The 19,643-nt window shown below is 53.8% G+C and overlaps 8 protein-coding genes across 8 annotated transcripts; 6 read left to right on the top strand and 2 right to left on the bottom strand.

The window, feature by feature from the left end:
- Positions 1-2,868: 2,868 nt before the first annotated feature.
- On the top strand, positions 2,869-4,095 carry J4E92_009374 (uncharacterized protein; the record flags this gene model as incomplete). The annotated part of the gene is made up of 3 exons (XM_051500722.1): positions 2,869-2,884; positions 2,935-3,271; positions 3,444-4,095. 3 exons carry the CDS (start codon positions 2,869-2,871, stop codon positions 4,093-4,095), a joined length of 1,005 nt encoding a protein of 334 aa, XP_051349069.1.
- A 430-nt stretch (positions 4,096-4,525) lies between these two features.
- Positions 4,526-5,611, top strand: J4E92_009375 (uncharacterized protein; the record flags this gene model as incomplete). Its single annotated transcript, XM_051500723.1, has 1 exon — positions 4,526-5,611. One exon carries the CDS (start codon positions 4,526-4,528, stop codon positions 5,609-5,611), a length of 1,086 nt encoding a protein of 361 aa, XP_051349070.1.
- A 318-nt stretch (positions 5,612-5,929) lies between these two features.
- Positions 5,930-7,812, top strand: J4E92_009376 (uncharacterized protein; the record flags this gene model as incomplete). Its single annotated transcript, XM_051500724.1, has 4 exons — positions 5,930-6,282; positions 6,336-7,393; positions 7,455-7,592; positions 7,652-7,812. The coding sequence occupies 4 exons, from the start codon at positions 5,930-5,932 to the stop codon at positions 7,810-7,812; spliced, it is 1,710 nt and encodes a 569-aa protein (XP_051349071.1).
- Positions 7,813-9,354: 1,542 nt separating this feature from the next.
- Positions 9,355-11,518, top strand: J4E92_009377 (uncharacterized protein; the record flags this gene model as incomplete). The annotated part of the gene is made up of 2 exons (XM_051500725.1): positions 9,355-9,360; positions 9,758-11,518. 2 exons carry the CDS (start codon positions 9,355-9,357, stop codon positions 11,516-11,518), a joined length of 1,767 nt encoding a protein of 588 aa, XP_051349072.1.
- Positions 11,519-12,086: 568 nt separating this feature from the next.
- Positions 12,087-12,961, top strand: J4E92_009378 (uncharacterized protein; the record flags this gene model as incomplete). Its single annotated transcript, XM_051500726.1, has 2 exons — positions 12,087-12,090; positions 12,336-12,961. 2 exons carry the CDS (start codon positions 12,087-12,089, stop codon positions 12,959-12,961), a joined length of 630 nt encoding a protein of 209 aa, XP_051349073.1.
- A 620-nt stretch (positions 12,962-13,581) lies between these two features.
- J4E92_009379 (uncharacterized protein) lies at positions 13,582-14,160 on the bottom strand (the record flags this gene model as incomplete). The annotated part of the gene is made up of 1 exon (XM_051500727.1): positions 13,582-14,160. One exon carries the CDS (start codon positions 14,158-14,160, stop codon positions 13,582-13,584), a length of 579 nt encoding a protein of 192 aa, XP_051349074.1.
- Positions 14,161-16,881: 2,721 nt separating this feature from the next.
- Positions 16,882-17,517, bottom strand: J4E92_009380 (uncharacterized protein; the record flags this gene model as incomplete). Its single annotated transcript, XM_051500728.1, has 1 exon — positions 16,882-17,517. One exon carries the CDS (start codon positions 17,515-17,517, stop codon positions 16,882-16,884), a length of 636 nt encoding a protein of 211 aa, XP_051349075.1.
- Positions 17,518-18,062: 545 nt separating this feature from the next.
- J4E92_009381 (uncharacterized protein) lies at positions 18,063-19,417 on the top strand (the record flags this gene model as incomplete). Its single annotated transcript, XM_051500729.1, has 3 exons — positions 18,063-18,135; positions 18,263-19,137; positions 19,187-19,417. 3 exons carry the CDS (start codon positions 18,063-18,065, stop codon positions 19,415-19,417), a joined length of 1,179 nt encoding a protein of 392 aa, XP_051349076.1.
- Between the last annotated feature and the right edge of the window lie 226 nt (positions 19,418-19,643).

Consider the following 19,643-nt stretch of genomic DNA (forward strand, 5'->3'; position numbering starts at 1 on the left):
CCAAATTCACCTCGGTAACGTTAACATCGTCGTCATCATCGGTGGCACCACACTCCAAAGAAAAGGCCGATAACTCCGATTTTGGGCTCAACGCTCGCGCTAAGGCTGGCATAGGCTTAGGAACTGCCATCGCGGTAATACTGATGGGTATTGCTGGATTTGTAATGTACAGGAAAAAAGTCTTGAAGCAACGGGCTCTTGATCAAAAGTTCGCTAAACAAAATGAGCAGCCAGAGTGGGTGCAAAAGCAGAGGGCTTAGCCGACAGAATGGATGAGGTACGCTCCCTCTACTGGGAAGCCTTCGGATTTACGATTTGCTATAGGCCGATTGTGTTAGAGATGCTTAGAAGAAAGAGGATGAAAGATTGGTGCTGAGTCCATGTGCACCCCGTACAGGAAAAGGCTCAATAGGCCTGCAGACTACATCAAGATGGAATGATGCAGATTGTGTGACCTAACGTTGATATAGGCTTCCCAGGGTCTTCAGGTTTATCCTGGGTTGACATGCATGGGTGGAGGAAGCTTGTATAATGATGGTGGACATTCTCTCTGCAACGCGTACGCAACACGTATCTACTCTCGATGTATTGCTTGCTAAAATCGTAGTGCACAGCAAGGATTGCGCTTTTCAGGCACGCAAGCGATACCGTATCCCGTAACATTGGCCAATGCCGCATGGAGTAGATCCCTGTGTGCTTTCCCGCCCTTTGCCAATCGCCGTCGACCTATTAGAGCCCAGCAATATCGAACGTACAGTTCCTGGACAAAGACGTGGCACGTCCCTCAACGCCCTCAATCCTGCACACATGTGGCACAGCTCCCTTCACAAATCAGATGCGGCTCATCGAGCCACCACGCATAGGGTAGCGGCGCGCTCTTTTACGCATTTGGAACGTCGCCACCGACCCGTTATGAGCAATGTATCCAGCCCTGGCAAATACTTGACGTGGGCTTATTACAATGTTTCTACGTCCATCCGGGAACTGTTGTCCACAGAGTTGCTATCATGTCATCAAACATCGATGATGCTTCTCTTGCCATCTATACAGTATCAGGAGACCAATATCCGCTAGTAAACACATTCAGTACTGTCCCGCCGCTCACCACTCCCTTCACTTTCAAACCGACATGTACCGAAGGCACGAAGTTTCAGGACCCGGGTCAACCCAGCCGTGTCCACAACTTCATTCCTCTCTACTGTCAGCCCGATACCACCATGACGCATAGCCCGGGCTCATGTGTTAGTGGCTATCAGATAAAGCAGATAGTCGAGTTCCGAACGCCGGATTGGACCTTGGGCGGATTAAGGGCATGGGGAGCTGCTTGTTGTAGAGAGTACGTGTGATCTTTTGGCTGTCGAGGCGATTACCTCGGATTACACCTGGCCTGGTCTTGACTGGGATTGCTCCCGCTAACACCCTCGATAGTGATTATATGGCAACGGCATCCGACGCAACAGAGTGTGTATCAGCCATAGATACGCCCATCACCGCGTATACTGTGGCGGACGCGACCTTGCCAACGAATGCCGCTGGGCAAGAAATACCCGAGAAACCCTCCATTATCTCCAGCGGAACGGTCATCATGCAACCGATGTTGGTCTACTGGCAAGAGTCAGACCTCGTCCACTTCGATTCCGACTACGCGTCTACACTGGCTTCGAAATTCGATATCGGCTTTGCAGCAATGGAAACTCCGGGTCCAGCAACAGAAAGACCAAGACTAACGACAGTATCACCGCAATCAGACTCCACAAAAGGAACAGCATCACCGCTAGATCAAATCCAAGCCCCGTCGGCAACGTCGTCACGACCTGCAACAGCCTCCGCAGCACCGACTAGCCCCTCGAAACCAGGCCTCAGTACAGGCGCCAAAGCAGGCATAGGATCAGCCGCAGTCGTTGCAGCAATACTACTATTAGTCGCCATTGGATTCGTACTATATAAGAGATGGCTCCATAACAAGGCAGGACTAGACGGGAAAGCTGCTGAATTGAATGAACAGCCGGAGTTTTTGGATGCGGATCTGGTGCGTTGGAGAAGAGACAAGGGAACGGGGTTGTGAGCGCGGTTAATATGGATGTGCACGGGTTACGACGCAGAAGTGAGGGGATGCGATATTGCCAGCGAGACCATGCGGAAGGTGGTCGGCGGGGCTTCTTCGCGAGCTGGGTTGAGATGGAGACGTAATGACATACAGGCGCACATAAATAATCCCACTTCTAGTCGCATCTTGCGCGTTTCGGGATATGACCATGTTGATAAATTGGTACAGAAAGTTGCGCCTTGAGTTTTGTCTTCCTTCATGTTTGGTCGGAACGTAGCTGCGTCATCTGATCAGGAGCCATGCCAACATCTGTCTCGATGTCAAAGCAACAGCAGCTCACCAACCACGTCACCAAGCCCATTGAACCATGCCCGCAGCCACGTGAGACCATGAAAGGCGTCGAATAGCGTGGCATGCATCACCCGCAGCCGTTTAGCGCGCTGATCTCCCGTCGCGGCGAGCGCATCTCCTGATTGGCTAATTTGATACTTCGCATTCGGCGTTCTCATTCGCATAGAATCGAAGCACAACGGGCGTTTTGTAATTCTCGCTGACCATTGTTGTGTTGAAGGTGCTGACTATGCACACGATTTGGTGATATCGTCTACGTCATCACACGCCTAAACTAAACCGCATTGAGCGCACTACGAGACACCTTCAGAAAGCGCGAACGACATGGGCTGGAAGCCGTGGAAGCCGCGATACGTAGCTTCAAAACACAGCCCTGGAGAATTTGAAGGCAATCGCTTCGTTTCCATAGCAGAGAAGCTTCCCTACCCTTACGGCACAGCTGCCTTACTTGTGATTTTCAGCTGCCCACCATGAACTACATCTCAAGTACAACACCCCAGCCACCACAATCCCACCACCCCAAACTAACACACCAGACCTCGTGAACTCGGACGACATCATCAACCCCCTCATCGACAATGGATACCTCCCCCACTCGGTCATTCGCGTCGGTATCCGGCGCCAACTCGCTGACCGCCTCACGTCTATCGCCAACACATCCCTCCAGGCGAGCTATGAGTCCAAGATGAAATACGTGGAGCTACTCCGCGAACGACCCATTGCCATTGAGACCAAAACAGCAAATGAGCAGCATTATGAAGTCGGAACCAGTGTGCTGAAGGGTATGCTGGGGCCGCGGATGAAGTACTCGGCGTGTTTGTATGAGAAAGGTGGGGAAACGTTGGGGGAGGCGGAGGTGAGGATGATGGAAACGTATGTGCAGAGGGCAGGGTTGAAGGATGGGATGACGGTTTTGGATTTAGGGTGAGTTCGCATCCTCTTCGTCCTCTTCTCCATGATTTCCGTGTCTTCCGAACCAGATCTCGAAGACGGCATACTACGGACATGATATATCACGTGCACCACTAACACCCCCAATCCACAGTTGCGGCTGGGGCTCCCTCTCCCTCTACCTCGCCGAAATCTTCCCCAACAGCCGCATAACCGGCTTCTCCAACTCGCGCACCCAGAAACAACACATCGACTCCGTCGCCGCCGCTAAAGGCTTCAAGAACCTCACGGTTGTAACCGGCGACGTGGTAGACCATGAATTCGACCCCGAAGTCTACGACCGCGTCCTCTCCATCGAACTCTTCGAACACATGAAGAACTATTCTTTGTTGATGGCCAAAGTAAGCCGGGCCTTGAAACCAGGCGGCAAACTCTTCGTGCACATCTTCGCGCACAAGGACACACCGTATGATTTCGAAGGCGGGTGGATGACGGAGCATTTCTTCACGGGAGGAACGATGCCTTCCGCCGACCTCCTTCTCTTCTTCCAGGACGACCTCAAGATTAAGAGACAGTGGTGGGTTAGCGGTATGCACTACAGTAAGACGTGTGAGGATTGGTTGACGACCATGTTGAGCAATAAAGAGAGTATTTGGAAGGGGCTTGTGGAGACGTATGGTGAGGAGGGGGCGTTGACGTGGTGGAATAGGTGGCAGGTTTTCTATCTTGCTTGTTCGGAGTTGTTTAGGTGGGATGGGGGTGATACGTGGGGGGTTAGTCATTATTTGTTTGAGAAGAAGGAGTAGGTTGGTGGAGGTGGGGAGATGGGGTGGGGGTTGGGAGGGATGGTAGGAGGGTAATGCTTAATTCCACTCTATATCATGTCTTGATCGGTATATGCTGTCGTGATTCGCGTAATTGTCTTTGAGTCTCTATTCTCATAGCAGTACTCTTGTTCTGCCCAGGTACTAGCTGGCACTTGCTAGATGGAATGTGCCGGATAAAGATATACGGCATCACCACTTACCCCTCCCGAGGTCTCTAACAACATCACATCTTCACCTTTAAACTGCGTAACCACACATCGAATAATCCTACGCCTACTTTGTTACAACTCCACGCCCATAAAGCTAATCGCCACCAAGCAAGCCACCCCTCAAATCAAGCTGGCAGGCCCAGATTCCCCGGAAAAGACAATCTACAAATACCATGACGAAACCCTCCCTCCCATCCAAAATGCTCGCCGCACAAGTCATCTCCTTCAACGAACCCTACAAGGTGCACAAAATTCCCGTTCCAGCAGACCTCGCACCGCACGACCTCCTCATCAAAGTCGCCGTCGCCTCCCTCTGTCACACAGACTTCATGGTCTCTTCAGGCGCAATGGGCACACCACTTCCCTGCACCGGCTCCCACGAGGGCGCAGGCACCGTCGTAGCGACTGGCACGTCTGTAAGTCAGTTCGCAGTCGGCGACCGCGTGATGGCCGGGATCTTGTATGATGCCTGCGGTACATGCGCCGAGTGCACAGGAGGACCACACGCATCGGCATGTCCTCAGTACTGTCAGAACACTGGGGGCTTTCTTGGTATAACGACAGATGGTTTTTTCGCCGAGTACGCGAGGGTTGATGCGAGACAGACTGCGAAGATACCGAGGAATGTTTCTTTTCTTACTGCGGCGCCGCTGGCTTGTGCGGGTGTGACGGTTTATCGCGGTATCGTCCTGTCAGCTGTGCGGAAGGGAGACTGGATTGCTGTTGTGGGAAGTGGAGGCGGGTTGGGCCATCTTGGGGTGAAGTTTGCAAAAGCCATGGGGGTTAATGTTGTTGGGATTGATGCGAGGGATGAGGGGTTGGAACTAACGCGGCTGTGTGGTGCGGATGTTACTGTTGATGCTAGGATTGGGACGGAAGAGGTTGTCAAGGCTGTGCGTGCTTGTACGGGGAATGAGGGGGTGAAGGCTACGCTGAATGTTAGTGATGCGAAAGAGTCGGCGGCGTTGGCTTGTGCGGTGACGAAGATGCATGGGACGATGATACAGCTTGCGCAGCCGGATGGCGTAGTTATTCCGTTTCATGAACTCATTTTGAGGGATATTAGGGTTAGAGGGTCGGCTGTTGCTAACTTGGATGAGGCGCGGGATATGCTGGATTTGGTTGCTGAGCATGGTATTACGGTGCAGACGAGTTCGTTTCAGGGGCTGGGCGAGATTGAGAAGTTGGTAGAGCTGGCGGATAGCGGGAAGATGAAGGGAAAGGGTGTTGTCATCATGGATCAAGAGCAGATTGAGAGGGAGAAGAATGTAAAATCGGCGTTGTAGGGAGATGCATGGCCAGTACCCCTCATGCTTACAATCTACAATGTAGACGTCGTAGATGCGCTTGTTTTGGAAACGTCATACCTGGGTATTCTCATCAGGAGGAGTCGCGGCACGACAAGGGCCGAAAACGTTGGAGAAGGGTAGATGTGGGGTCTTCTCCGCAATGTGGGGAACGACACCTTCACGCATGTCAACTAGCGTTTCGGCACCCATGTCTTCACCCAGCCGAGAAGGCTTGTTCCTGCAGGATACATTAATAAAGAAACATCGTGGAAGTCTGGGTCTAGTCTTTGCAATACACATCTTACAATTTTCACAATGACACCATCGCCAATGTACATCGACCCGGAATATCAGTCCACACATTTCAACCTCTTTAAAGACTCTATCACCGTTCCGCTCAAGTTCGTGCTGCCACCTGGTGTTGACCAAAATGCCTTTGACAAGGCGATCGCAAAATACAAGGGCGTTGTTGGTGATGCGCAGGTGTATACAGGTGATGCACTGACCGAGTACATCGATCCGTACGAGTTGCACGAGGCGGAAGGAACCCGCAAGATGCCCAGCGCGGCCGTACGACCAAAAAGCATCGAGGAACTACGACATGTGTTGAAGATTTCGAACGAGTTTGGCATCCCAGTGTGGACGTTCTCACGAGGAAAGAATCTCGGGTGAGTTCATTCCCACGTACAAACCAGCTCCATTCCATCTAACTACCGAACAGATACGGTGGACCAGCCCCTCGCGTAACCGGCTGCGTAGCCCTCGACCTCCACCGCATGGACAAGATCATCGAAGTAAACTCCGAATACGCGTACGCCGTCGTCGAACCCGGTGTCACATTCACCGATCTCTACGACTACTGCGTCAAGAACAAGCTCAAAGTCTGGCCCTCAGTGCCCTCTCTCGGATGGGGCTCAGTCATCGGAAACACAATCGATCGCGGCACAGGCTTCACGCCCACGGGAACGCACCATCAACACATCGCCGGCGTTGAAGCCATGCTGGCAAACGGCGAGCTCGTGCGAACAGGCCAATTCGCCATGTCCAACTCCCCATCCGCACACCTCTCCAAGTTCTCATTCGGACCCAGCATCGAAGGTCTGTTCCTGCAGTCCAATCTCGGCATCGTGACTAAACTGGGTATCTGGCTCACACCCGCGCCTCAAGCTTTCATGTCCTGCTCATTCGACATGCCAGATTTCGAAGACGTGGAAACGATTGTCGATATCTTCGGGCCGTTGCGACGCGATGGTCTGCTTCCCAACACCGTCTACGTGTCCAATGTGACGGAATGGCTGGGCATGATGGGCCCGAGAGAAGACTTCTGGCCACACGATACTTCGATACCGGATTGGAGGATCAAGGAGTTGCAGAAGCAGTTTGATCTGGGGTACTGGAACGCCAAGTTCGGTCTGTATGGCGCGAAGGATGTGATTCAAGCGCATTTCGACGAGCTGAAGAAGATTATTGGGAAGAAAGCGCCAAAAGGTCGGTTGGTTGGTAAGATCTTCTCTGCGCCGGATGGAGAGACGCTGGATCCTACGTCTGTTCCTGAGATGGATGGTGGGTTCTTTGTTGGCATACCGACGCTCTGGTCGCTTCCTATGGTGAAGTTCCGCCTACCCAAGTCCGGGGGTGGTATTGGTGCGCATTACGATTACAGCCCTATCATTCCTTCCAAAGGGAAAGAGATTCTGGACTGGGTCAGGACGGCGAAGAAGATCTGCGAGGCGGATAACTTTGATCTGTTCTGTGACTTCTTTATGCATGAGCGTCATGGTAAGATCGGACTATTCAGCGCTGAATGATGACATGTACTGACATCGATACCCTTATCTAGTCATCTTCGTTAACATGTTCACGTTTGACAAGACAAACGCGATGCATCGGAAAGCGGTGCAGAACATCTTTGATGGCCTGTTTGAGGCGGGGAAGAAGAGGGGATACAGCAAGTATCGCAGCCACGTCAACACCATGGGTATGTTTTGGGCCTTCTTACTTGGAAGTAGCCGTGCGCAGTCGCTAATTTCTATCCAGATCGTGTCGCGTCATTGTACGACTTCAACGATCATGCGTATCGAAGGTTCGTCGAGACGATCAAGGATGCTGTCGACCCTAATGGTATACTTTCGCCTGGAAAGCAAGGTATTTGGCCAAAGCGGTTCCGGGGGGATGAGGTATCAAAGGCGCATCTATGAGTTGCGATATCTGAGTGGATGCTGGAAGTATGTATATTAGTGCTTGAACCTGGAAGTAGATAGCTTGGGAAAGTATCGGTGTAGGCAGCTTAGTCTCTCATTCGACATGTCATGGCGACGCACGATGGTTCGGCCACCGAGACGTTGCCCGTTAAACTCGCTCGAAGCGTGGACGAAGGCAAGACCATAGCAGCCAAATGCGTGTTTATGCTCGAAGTCCGATCAACGGGAGCTGCGATGTGCCTGATCATCTCAGAAGATCGTTCAGGCACAGCGTCCACTGCACATCAGAGCTCGGATCGTTACTACAACGAGCACAGAGTATGAACTGACGAAGTATGTATGTCCAATTATAGTCCTACACATCCACAGAAGAATATGGGTAGGGTGGAGAAGACACGGCTCTGCTAAAAACCAATATTAATCTCCCACAGAGAGAAAAGTTGCTTCCTGGCCATGAAGACGAGCCAGGGAGCAGGCAAGAGTGGGGTAGTGGCATACAACGCGCACAGCAGCGACGACTCTCAGAACGACAAACATTGATCATTCGGTGTCGAGCACGTGCCGCAAGCTGTGCATCGCGAGGTTGTTGATGAGCAGAAGAACGAGCCAGAGCTTGGTTTTACGTGTGAAGAATTTAGCCCGCTCGGACCCCCGTCTTTGTCAGCATGGCTTGGCGCTGCCCGCGCGCCTGAAAACCTCGTCGCAGCTCGGCCTCAGCTTTCCTTCCATATTCACAAAATCACAATGGACGATTAATCAACGGCTATACTGAGCTCTTCATCTCTATAGTTGTCATATTTGCGTCACTAGAACAATACCTGGCACTTTTAGGCTTTTTGCTACGATTTCTATGTTGCTTGAAGCCACCTGCGTGACCATACATTCTTTTGAACAGCGCTGAAGTGTTGAATGTGCTCTTCTGTGTGTGCTTTGCGTATGCTCGTGTGCTTTTGACTAGCTAGGAAGATTCCTTCTCTAGAGTACCGGGGAGCTGACGACGGCAATGTCTGTCAGCCTTGGATCGTATCTGCGGCAACGAAGACGGCGGCCTCGGCCTTACCAAAACCAGATCGGCAGCGTCTACGAGTCGCGCCACCAAGCCTGCACGTCGTTCATGCGCTGTCGTAAGCTGTTCCACGCCCATCGGGTTGGGAGGACGATGATGTACTTTTGGGCGGAGGGCAGCAAGCTCAGACAGGGGCATGATGCCGTATATAGACCAAAAACGCAGGGTTCTGGAGCTTGTGCGGATGCCATGTGTGAAGTGGAACGGATGCATTACTCGTCATCGCGCGTGTCAACTAAGGGCCCTACGAGCTCCCCTTTCTGTGCTCATGTTTTGCTTTGCGATGGACTTGTTCATTCTCTAGTAATCTTACCCACGCGCCCTCTTGCCGTCCGTCCTGCCCCCTTTCCCCGCGCGTATTGCTCTCGTGCACGTTCTGCCGCTCCCCGATCTTCAACCTCCGCCCGAACCGCTTCCTCCTTCCAGACTGGACGACATGGCGTCGGCTCTGAACAAACGCCAGCAGGCGCGTAATGAGCGTGCGCTGCAGGATCTCATCAAGACGGTCCCTGGAAACGGGACATGCGCCGACTGTGGCGCGCGGAATCCAGGTACGTAGGGCAGGCGCATCTCGTTGGGCTCTCAGATGCTAACCAGGTTATACAGGATGGGCAAGCTGGAGTGTAAGTCTACCCATACCACGAAGCGAAACCGTACCCCTCTACGAGCCGATCATCCCTCGACCGTGAGCCCAAACTGACGTCTGCTGTAGCTGGGCATCTTCCTGTGCATGCGATGCGCGGCCCTACATCGGAAGCTGGGAACGCACATCTCCAAGGTCAAGTCCTTGAGTATGGACAAGTGGGACAATGCGCAAGTAGACGTAAGATGTTTCGGACCTCCGCGGTTCATAACGGATAGCTGACACCTGTGTAGAACATGAAGCGCATTGGCAATCTCGAGTCGAACAAGACGTATAACCCGCGCAACGTCAAGCCCTCCATACCCATCGACATCGACGAAGTAGACAGTGCCATGGAGAGATACATACGGGCGAAATACGAGCAGAGGATATACTTGGATGCGTCGCGACCGGGCACGCGACAGAACACAGGCAGCACGAGCTCTGAGGACCGGCCACCGCCATTACCGCCGAAGCCCACCGGCCGCTTTGGATTTGGATTGCGAAAGGCCTCCACCACACGGGATCTCACTCCTCCGCTGTCACCAGGTCTGGGAGGGTTCAGTCAACACGACCAGTCGCCGCCACGCATCAACAAGCCGTCCAGGGTTTTCGGCTCCAACATACACACTTCGGGCGATGGCCTGGATTCGAAGCTTACAACTCTTCGGGACATGGGCTTTCCAGACGACAAGCGTAACGCCACAGTGTTGAAGGGGTTGAATGGGAATCTGGACCGGGCAGTGGAGGCTCTGATTCGACTTGGAGAGCAGGATCCTGGCAGATCGAGAGGAAGCACACCGACACCGGCTTCGCAGCCTGCGTCCAATGGCATTTCGTTCGACACAATCAGCACCGCACCCCCTACCACGTCTTCTACGAACCCTTTCGATGCGTTAGACGCTCCAGCGCAGGCTCCTCAACAGCAACCCCAACTCGCTCCTCTTCAGACCCAGCAAACGTCCTACAATCCATTCCTCCAACAAGCGCCCCAGGGATATGCTCAGCAACAGGCGCCTCAAGGGTATGCCCAGCAACAGGTCCCCCAGCAACAGCAGCAGCAGCAAAACTTCGGCTATCAACAAAACCCATGGGATCAACAGCAGCAAAGCCTCGAGCAGACGTTCCAAGGCATGCAGATATCGCAACAGCAACCTCAACAACCCCTATTCCCGAACCGAACTGGAGGCTACGCTGACTCAACACCCTCGTCTTTCGCCCAAACGAACCCGTACAACCAGTCGTTTACTCCGCCACCGATGCCGCAAATACCCGAACAATACAGCGCCTTCTTCGCACCGCAACAGCCACAGTATCAGTCCATGTCCAATCCCTCGAGCCCAGGAAATCCCTTTTTGAGATCGTCGAAAAGCCAAATGTTTACACCGACCAACCTGGCAAGTTCGAATCCGTTTGGGCAGCCAACGATGCAACAGCAACAGCAACAGATGTCTCAGCCGATGTCTGCTCCGCCGCAGCAGCAGATGCCGAACCCTTGGTCGCAGCAGATGCAACAACAACAGCAGCAGCAGCAGCAACAGCCACAACAACAGCCACAGCCGCAGTATAACCAGGTTTCAACTCCCCAATCGGCGAACCCGTGGCAGACCCAGCAATCAGGCTTCCAAAACCAGGATCCACAACAAAATTATCAGACCCAGCAGCAGAGTTTCCAGAATCAACAGGCACTCTACCAGCAGCAAAGCTCTAATCCCTTCGACAAGAACGCCTCGATCCTTTCGCTATACAACCAGCCCCAGCAGGCACCTCAGCAAGCGCCGCAGCAACAAGCCCAGCCAGCGCCTATGCAAGCTTCAACGCCCGCTGCACAAGTACCTGGACGTGCGAACCCATTTGGCAACATGACCGGCGCACCACAAGGACAAGGACTATCCGCCGCACAAACCCCCGGCCTGAGACATGTCAGCAACGAGAGCGTGGACTTTTCCGGATTAATGAGTGGACGGCATTCTCCTGACGCATTCGCCGGCCTAAGTTCGAGTTTCAGGCGGTAGATACAATTGACATTGTATTGCCTCTTCCTTGTACGGAGCCCTATGAGGAGATCCTTTTCTTTGTTGATACTTTTGATCTGGGGGGAATGTGTTATTGGACATGATTGGAGAGATGGCTTGGAGGTATTGGAGGGCTGAGATTGAGGGAGGGGTTGATCGAGGTTTGTTGTATGATACCTAGCTAGGACGTGCGCTGCATCGGCTTAACACTAATTATTATTCCATTCTATGTACCTAAGGATGTCTCCAACTGAAATGCTGCAGACGAAACCTTGAATCCCTGTGATGCGTCCGCGTATAGCACATGATCTGCAGGAAATCCCAAGCACATGGTTTCAGGGTTGCTTTTTCACGTGCAAACGTGAAGCCACTGTGGCTAGACCTCTCGCGTCTACGTCATTGCTGTGACCCGCGTACCTGTCCCTGAAGTTCGCACCACTATACCCACAACCTACACCCTGCATCATCACCTACCTGAAGTTTACTCGCTGCCTCGATCGCCTTCCCAATACTTGATCTAAACAATACTCTCCAGCTCGAACTCCAATCTGCGATACCAGCCAACATCATGGGTGAGATGCACAGCAGCCTAGCGACAACGTCCAACTAACACCACACAGCTCCCCAACCAGACTACTGTATGCGCACATAACTGTCTAACTCCTACCCGAAAGCTCATACAACACCATAGACAAAACCCTCGAAGTCGATTCGAAAGCGACCCAACAGCGAATCCGCGATGCCTACAAAAAGTACCACCTCACCCACCCCACAAACCTCTCTCTGCCCAACTTCTAACACTCCCCCCACAGAGCAGCGCTAAAGCACCACCCCGACCGCGTCCCCTCTGACTCCCCGGAGCGCGCAAGCCGCACAAAGCGCTTCCAACAAATCAACGACGCCTACTACACGTTGTCAGACGCGACACGGCGCCGCGACTACGACGCCGCACGCACCTACAACAGTTTCACAGGCAGCACCGCAACACCGGACTCTGATTTCGAAGACGAGATCCCAGGAAATGCGGGCGCAGGCACAGGTACAGGCGGCGGCTTCGCCCAAGGCTTCCCCTGGTCCGCCTTTGGTTTCGGTAGCGCGCCCGCCGGCAACACCGAGGAATCCCACAACCGGTTCTCTGAAGAGCAATTCGGTGGTATCTTCGAGGAGATGCTTAGGGAAGAGGGGATGGCGGATCAGGACGCGCATCCCACATCAAAGTTTTGGAGTATAGTTGGTGGGTTGAGTGGAGGGGCCATGGGGTTTATTGTGGCGAATTTCCCGGGGATGGTTGCGGGGGCGGTGGCGGGGAATAGGCTGGGGGCTGTGAGGGATACGAAGGGGAAGAGTGTTTATGCGGTGTTTCAGGAGATGCCGCAGGCGGATAAGGCGAGGTTGTTGAGTGGGTTGGCGGCGAAGGTGTTTGCTAATGTGGTTTCTGGGTGAGCGGGGATGGGGAGGAGGGAGGGAGGGGGATGGGGTGTATGAATGACGATATCCTTGGAGTTTAGCTGGGAACCTGAGTCTCTTTTCACTGTTGGTTTAGATTGGATAATCTACTATATGTACTTCACAAGTTTCATGATGTGAGCTGAGTGCACGCATGGTATGAGCAATGAGGTATAGGAAGAGCAAGTTTTGATTTGCATCTGAACGCCAGGTAGGGCCAAGCCTACGCAAAGGAGGGATATCTCTAACGAAAAGAAAAAGAAAGCTAAACAAGCCTTAACGGAAAAGAACAGGAGAAAACGTCGTCAAACGTCTCCCCACAACGCGCCGTCGTAACGTCGTGCAATAAGAAAAGCCCAACAAGGGCAAAACAAAAGTACCGCCTTTTTCTCCATCACAGCTTCCCCATCACAGCCCCTTCCAATAGTCCCACTTCCTCGCCATCTCCTCACTCATAATCTGCGGCAGCGCCTGTCGTTGCAGAGGATCACTCCTCTGCTCCTCATTTCACCAATCACTTCCCCCACGCGTCAGATTCCCAACGACCCTCGTGATAGTAAGGACATTCTCGACCGTTCCTAGAAGAGGAAGCCGCAGTCAGCTCCTCTTCAACTCTTTTACATGAACTTGCTTGCCATACTCGCCAGACTAGCCAGACCGCCGATGCCGGACGAGACGCTCTGCATGTCGATGTTGCCGAGGCCTGCCATCATGCCTCCGCCGCCGTTGTTGCTGGGGGCGCTCCGCGTGTTGGAGTAGTCGTAGCCTTGGCTGCCGTAGTAGCCCCCGCCGGTGCTGGCGCCCCTGGTGTTGTAGTTGGTGTTGGTGTGCCCTGAGCCAGCGTACCCGCCCCTCGCACCTGATCCCCCCATCTCAGGCAGATTGACGCCGAACTGCCTCGCGAGTTTATGCAAGACGCCGCCGGAGACGAGGGGCATGATGACCATGAAGAAGACTTTGTAGGGGTGGCGTTGGGCGTAGCGCCAGATTTCGCGGAGGAAGTGTTGCAGTTTCTTGTACAGGTGTTGCATGTAGCTGTCGCGGGGTGAGCGCTTGTAGCGCGACGTGGAGCTGTGGTGGCGCGAGGACGCCGAGTACGACGACGAGGCGTAGCCTGGGCGGTATCCGGATGAGGAGCGGCGCGAGGGTGAGCCCCCTGTTGAGAAGGGGTTCCAGGAGCTGCTGCCGTAGCCCATGGTGGTGGGGCGTGGGGTGTGGGTGTTGGTGGAGGAGGGGAGGAGTAGGGTTGGTTTAGGGTGTATGGAGGCTGAAAGGGGTGTTGTTGGTACTCCGAGGTTTGATGTTGATGAGCGACGGGATGAATGCGCGCGAGCGACAGAAGCCGGGATGCGGTGGTGTGCAGTGTATTGATCCGCCCAGCGCATTCAGCGCAAGATAACTCTTGATATGCGCGGCGGTGATGAGGTTCAGCGACAACAACGACTCTATGACTGTGAGTCTTGAAGCCAGCGCAACAGTATCCAGTGGACTAGAAGAGCAGCAGTCGCAACACACAACCGGTGAAGGGATGTGGGTCTCTTGGGCTTCAATCGCCTCCTCTTTTGCCTCACTTCAGCTCAGGTTCTTCCCTGCTTCCTTGACCCTGCCTTGGCCTGATGCGCGGTGCGCGCCCTACTAGCCAACTAAATTCGAGGCTATAGCAACCCAACTTCTGCACACTATGACAACAAAGGCCACACCGTGCGCAAACGACGACTCCGACGCGTAAACGTGGGTAAAATGAGTCAAGGACTAGTAAGGAACACGTCGACGGGTAGAAAAAGACCACAAAAGATGGCACGGTTGGGGAATTCGCTGATGAGGGAAGGAACTTTGGCCAGCTTAAAGATGTGCGCGAACTTGTGGAGCAGGCAGAGGAATGATCGTCGCAGACTAACTGACCGCTTTTTGGTGGTTGGGCGTAGCCGGACGTAGCCCTGCAGGTACCGCCACCTCGATTTATGCCGTCTCAGATCCCACTTGTGCACATGTGCGATGATGTGCGTGAACCATGAAAATCGCGGAGATTATTCGTCTCTACGCGAGGGCAGTGCAACACAGGTGACCAGAACTTCTTTCATCAATATTGGTTATTCTTTGATGGCTACCCGTGACTTTTGACGTGATCGCGATCGAAACAGCCGTTATGCAACGGCCGTTGTGCGCGTACCCTTGTCGCATAAGTGTCTAGAAAACCGTTGCAAGTGTTCGAGACCCAGATGCAGCTGCAAGATGCAGATGCAGCACACGCAATATGGCATTCAACAAATCGTGCTAAGGGCTGGATTGAGGGGACAGACCCGTTCCTGCATGCGCTCCTTGCCCAGTTCGAGACACGTTTGACTGGTTTAAGAGTCAGATCGAATGACTGTTATCGAACAACACACACTCAGTGGAGCAAGCAATACATATATTTATCAGTACAACAGGAATATCAAGGGCCCACTACATACGTGGCCGTCTTCGAGGCCACTATCTTGTATGCAATGTCTACGAAAGCAAGAATCAATTGGATCAGAAGTGTCAGATTGGAGAGCGGGGGATTTGTACCATGTACAACTACATCGAGATGCTTCAACCTTTCTTCCTACTTTTACCGCTCTTCCGCCGCCTCTCAACTCCATGGCCACTTCCTCTGGCAGCTTCCTGAGGTAGAGCTGATGTAGCAGAGCTTGATGCTTGCGCAGCCAAAGCCGGGTCCGACTGGCTGACATGGCTACGTGCTGCAGGAGCCGCTCGCTGAAGTGATGCCGGTGTAGCAGCAGGGACAGGAACACGTCGGGGCACTGATGTGTAGCTAGCTTCAGACACGGCCGAACTCACACTCCGTGTATACTGCGGTTGAGGCGAAGTCGGTGACGTAGAGGACGTAGGACTGAAGTTATGATACTGGTAAGGCTCCACAGGGAACGGAACAAGCCCGGCGGATTGAATAGAGGACGATCTTGTGCGCGACCCGTGTGGCAGGTCAGCCTCGTACGCGGCCTGTCGAGAGGATATAGAACGACCTTGCCTTGGAGGAGTGGTGGGACGGTAATCGACCACAAATTCTGGGAACGCGCCGAGCATTTCTCGAGAAAAGCTGGCGTGCGATGGCGAAGGGACGTAGTGACTAGCATCAGACGCGGAACGGGACGCTGGACGTGGAGATTCCCGTTCCCGTTCCAGGCTACCCTGGTAAGGGTTGATGGGCGCATACACAGGCTGTCCGTCTGGGCCAGGTATGACGAAGCCGGGTGGCGGTGCACGGCTATCTGTGGTTGATACAGTAGATGTACGTTTGCGACTGCTGGGCTTCTCCTTCGACTTTGATCCAAAGAGCGAACTTCGCTTCTGGTCTTTCTTCGATCTGGAGGAACTGCCGTGCTTGCTTGTCGCATCGTCTCTAACCACACTTGTGGGGTAGGAAGCACTGTTCGGCCGAGAGTGGATGTCAGAGCGAACTGCTGTTGTTCTTGGACCGCTGAGTCGTGAATCATACGCGCGTAACTCTTCGGGACTAAGTAATACGTTTGGATTACCCGATGCTCTTCCTATCCGGATCTTGTCGAGTACGCGGCGGAATAGTATTTCCTCGTATTCAGCGGCATCGAAGTCGTCGCCGAGAAACTCATCATAATCCTGTTGATGACCACGGTCTTGGTATGTTGCCTCTCCCAAAGCTGCTGCCCTGCCCTCCCAGGCACTAATATCCATATCATTAAAGTATAGCTCATCCGGATTGATGCTCTTGCCGTTCAAAACCGGCTGAAACGCCTGATCTAATACAACGCCACCCTTCTCATCGTCGCTATCCAATTCTTGAAACCTATGCACGTCGTTCTGCCCCCCCTCGTAGTATCTCCCCACACCCGACGAGCCCCCTGGTGGTCTTCCCCAGCGGGGCATAGTGTAAGGAGGAGTTCGCGGCCGACCACCTAGACCGCCTCCTCGGAAAAAGCTGACTCGATGGGCTTGTCCAAAAATGCAGCGTGGCCCACGACGGTGACACCAGTTGCGCCGATGAGCCAGAGAACAGTGGAAAAGGGCGAGGCCCAGAGTCCGAGAGGAATTGCAATGACGAAGAGCGTAGTGTATAGCTGGGAGGTGCTCGCGCGCCAGCTACCGAGCTGGAGATCGTTGCCCTCTAGCTTGCCGATTCCGAACATACCACCGACCACGAGGATGATGACAAAGAGGAGCATCAAGTTGGTGAGTAGGCTGTAGATGCTGAGCATAACGAAGACGGCGGCATAGTTGCTCGAGAAGTAGCCCAAGTTGTAGTTGACCCTGCTCTGAACCTCGCTGAAGTTGGCGGGCTTGGAGATGCGCTTGAAGTCGAAGAACTCGGAGATGGGTCGCAGGTTGGCGAATCGCGACGAGACTGAAGTGGAGCGGATGCTGTCGAAGCGTCCGCCCAAGTTCATCCGGGATGTCAGGGCATCGATGGGGATGCTGAAGCGAGACATGACGGAAGGCGTGTGGGTCGTGATTTCGGGGGGTGGTGTTTGTTGACGCTGGTCGGGGGTAATGAGGGTCTGCTGTTGTTCTTCGAGTTCTTTAGGGGAAGTCATGGTCAGTTCAGCTGCTGATAGTGGTGGAAGTCGAGGGAAGGCTGGAGATGTGTCCTCTAGAGGGGAGGGAGGTGGAATTGTATGGAGTAGATGGCTGCCTTACGTGGATGGGAAAGAGTCGCGAGAGAGTGAATGCGCTGACGCGGCTGAAGTGAGTGTAGATGGAGTGCAAGTCGAGTTGTTGAGGAGGTTGCGTGTCGCTGACCGTATGGGAACTTTTGTTGGCCCCTGCCGCGAATCCCGTAGTTCAGGGTCGCGCCTGCCCACAGCCACAGCCACACGCTCAGCCGCGTCTCACATGCAAGTCGTGAAGAGGCCACATTTTTGATTCAATTGCAGAGACTTGGAGTGAAAGTGGAGAGTGACTGCACTGCGTAGAGAGCCTCTTTATCGCGCAGGCCTGCTACACCTGTGTCCCGTCGACAGCGGTCAGACTAATTGGGCCACGTTCCGTCACTCGCGGCACTACTGGACATCTGGCGGCACAAGCCTGCAGCCTCCCTATCACTTGCTCGCAGACCAGCCAAACTTCATCCACCCCAGCCATGAGATCTCACGCGTTGCTCGCATTGGTCTTGTGCCTCTTTGCAGCATTCGCCGCTGCCTGGACCAAAGAGGGTGCGTATCCCAATTCCATGTCGTCTTCAAGTGCATGCTTGCGGCCACATATGCGCCTTCCCCACATGCATTTCCCCAGCTCCAGCTCATGTGCAACTGCGAGCTACTTGCTGACAGCGCACTGCAGACCACGAAATCTTCCGCATCCGTGACGAAGTCGCCAAAGCCGACGGCGCCAACATCACCTTCTACGATCTCCTCGGCGTCAAGCCCAGCGCGTCCCAAGACCAATTGACCAAGGCCCTCCGCAAGAAGTCGCGCGAACTGCACCCGGACAAGGCCCGCAAGAACTTTGTTACCGAATATGCGAAGACCAACCCAGCGGGAAAGAAGCCGTCCAAGAAGGAGACCGACGCGCACCTGAAGAAGGTCACCGCCGCCTACCAGCGTCTCTCGGTCGTGGGAAAGCTCCTCAAGGGTCCTGAGCGCGAGCGTTACGACCACTTCCTGAGGAACGGCTTCCCAGCATGGAGGGGCTCTGGCTACTACTACGAGCGCTTCCGCCCTGGCCTCGGCTCCGTCATCTTCGGTCTACTTGTCGTTCTCGGTGGAGGCTTTCACTACTTCGCCCTGGTCATGGGATGGAAGCGCCGCAGGGACTACGCCGAGAGGTTCGTCCGCCAGGCGCGCAAGACTGCTTGGGGTGACGAGAGTGGTCTCCAGGGCATTCCTGGAGTTGACGCCGGCGCCGCCCCTGTGAACGCCCAGCAGTTCGAGAACGAAACCGCCGAAGAGACCCCTGAGGAGGTTGGCCCACGCAACCGTCGCGAGCGACGCGCCATGGAGAAGGATGCGAAGAAACCCAAGAAGGCACAAGCTGCCAAGAAGGCGCGCGACGACGGCATCAGCACCCCAATCGAGGCAGAGGTCATCTCCGGTCCCCAGGGAGCTAAGAAGCGTATTGTCTCTGAGAACGGCAAGATTCTAGTCGTCGACTCCGTCGGCAATGTCTTTTTGGAAGTTGAGAACGAGGATGGCATGAAGGGCGAATACCTTGTCGACGTACGTATATCCATATCCCCAACACACCGCATCCACTAACACCACCCAGCCCGATGAGGAGCCCCAGCCCACCATCTACGACACCCTCCTATTCAAGCTCCCCATGTTCGCCTACAACCAAACCGCCGGCCGCATCCTCGGCAAGAAAGAATTGCTCGACAAGCCACTGGTCGAGACATCCAACCTGACTGAAGAAGAGGCCGCCATCCAGAACGCCACCGCCCCCAACCTCAATGGCGAAGCAAGGAAACGCAAGGCCATGGCCAAGAAGGCGAGGTAGCCATATGTACACAGACACTACAACGCCGTAGCGCTGCAAAATTTAGCATCGATGTTTGGTGATAGATAGACAAAAAGGGTACTGGACTATGCATTTGTGTAAGATATAGATGAACTACAAGGTGTGCTTCGCAATAAAACTGGCCTTCAACACTTTCAAAGCCCTTGCACGTTAACATGATTGTTAAGTTTACACTAGACTATTAAAGCATATAAAGTACTTCTAA

This window comes from Alternaria infectoria (genome assembly GCF_024043175.1).
Source record: "Alternaria infectoria strain BMP 0036 chromosome Unknown scaffold_23, whole genome shotgun sequence".
Classification (NCBI taxonomy): domain Eukaryota; kingdom Fungi; phylum Ascomycota; class Dothideomycetes; order Pleosporales; family Pleosporaceae; genus Alternaria; species Alternaria infectoria.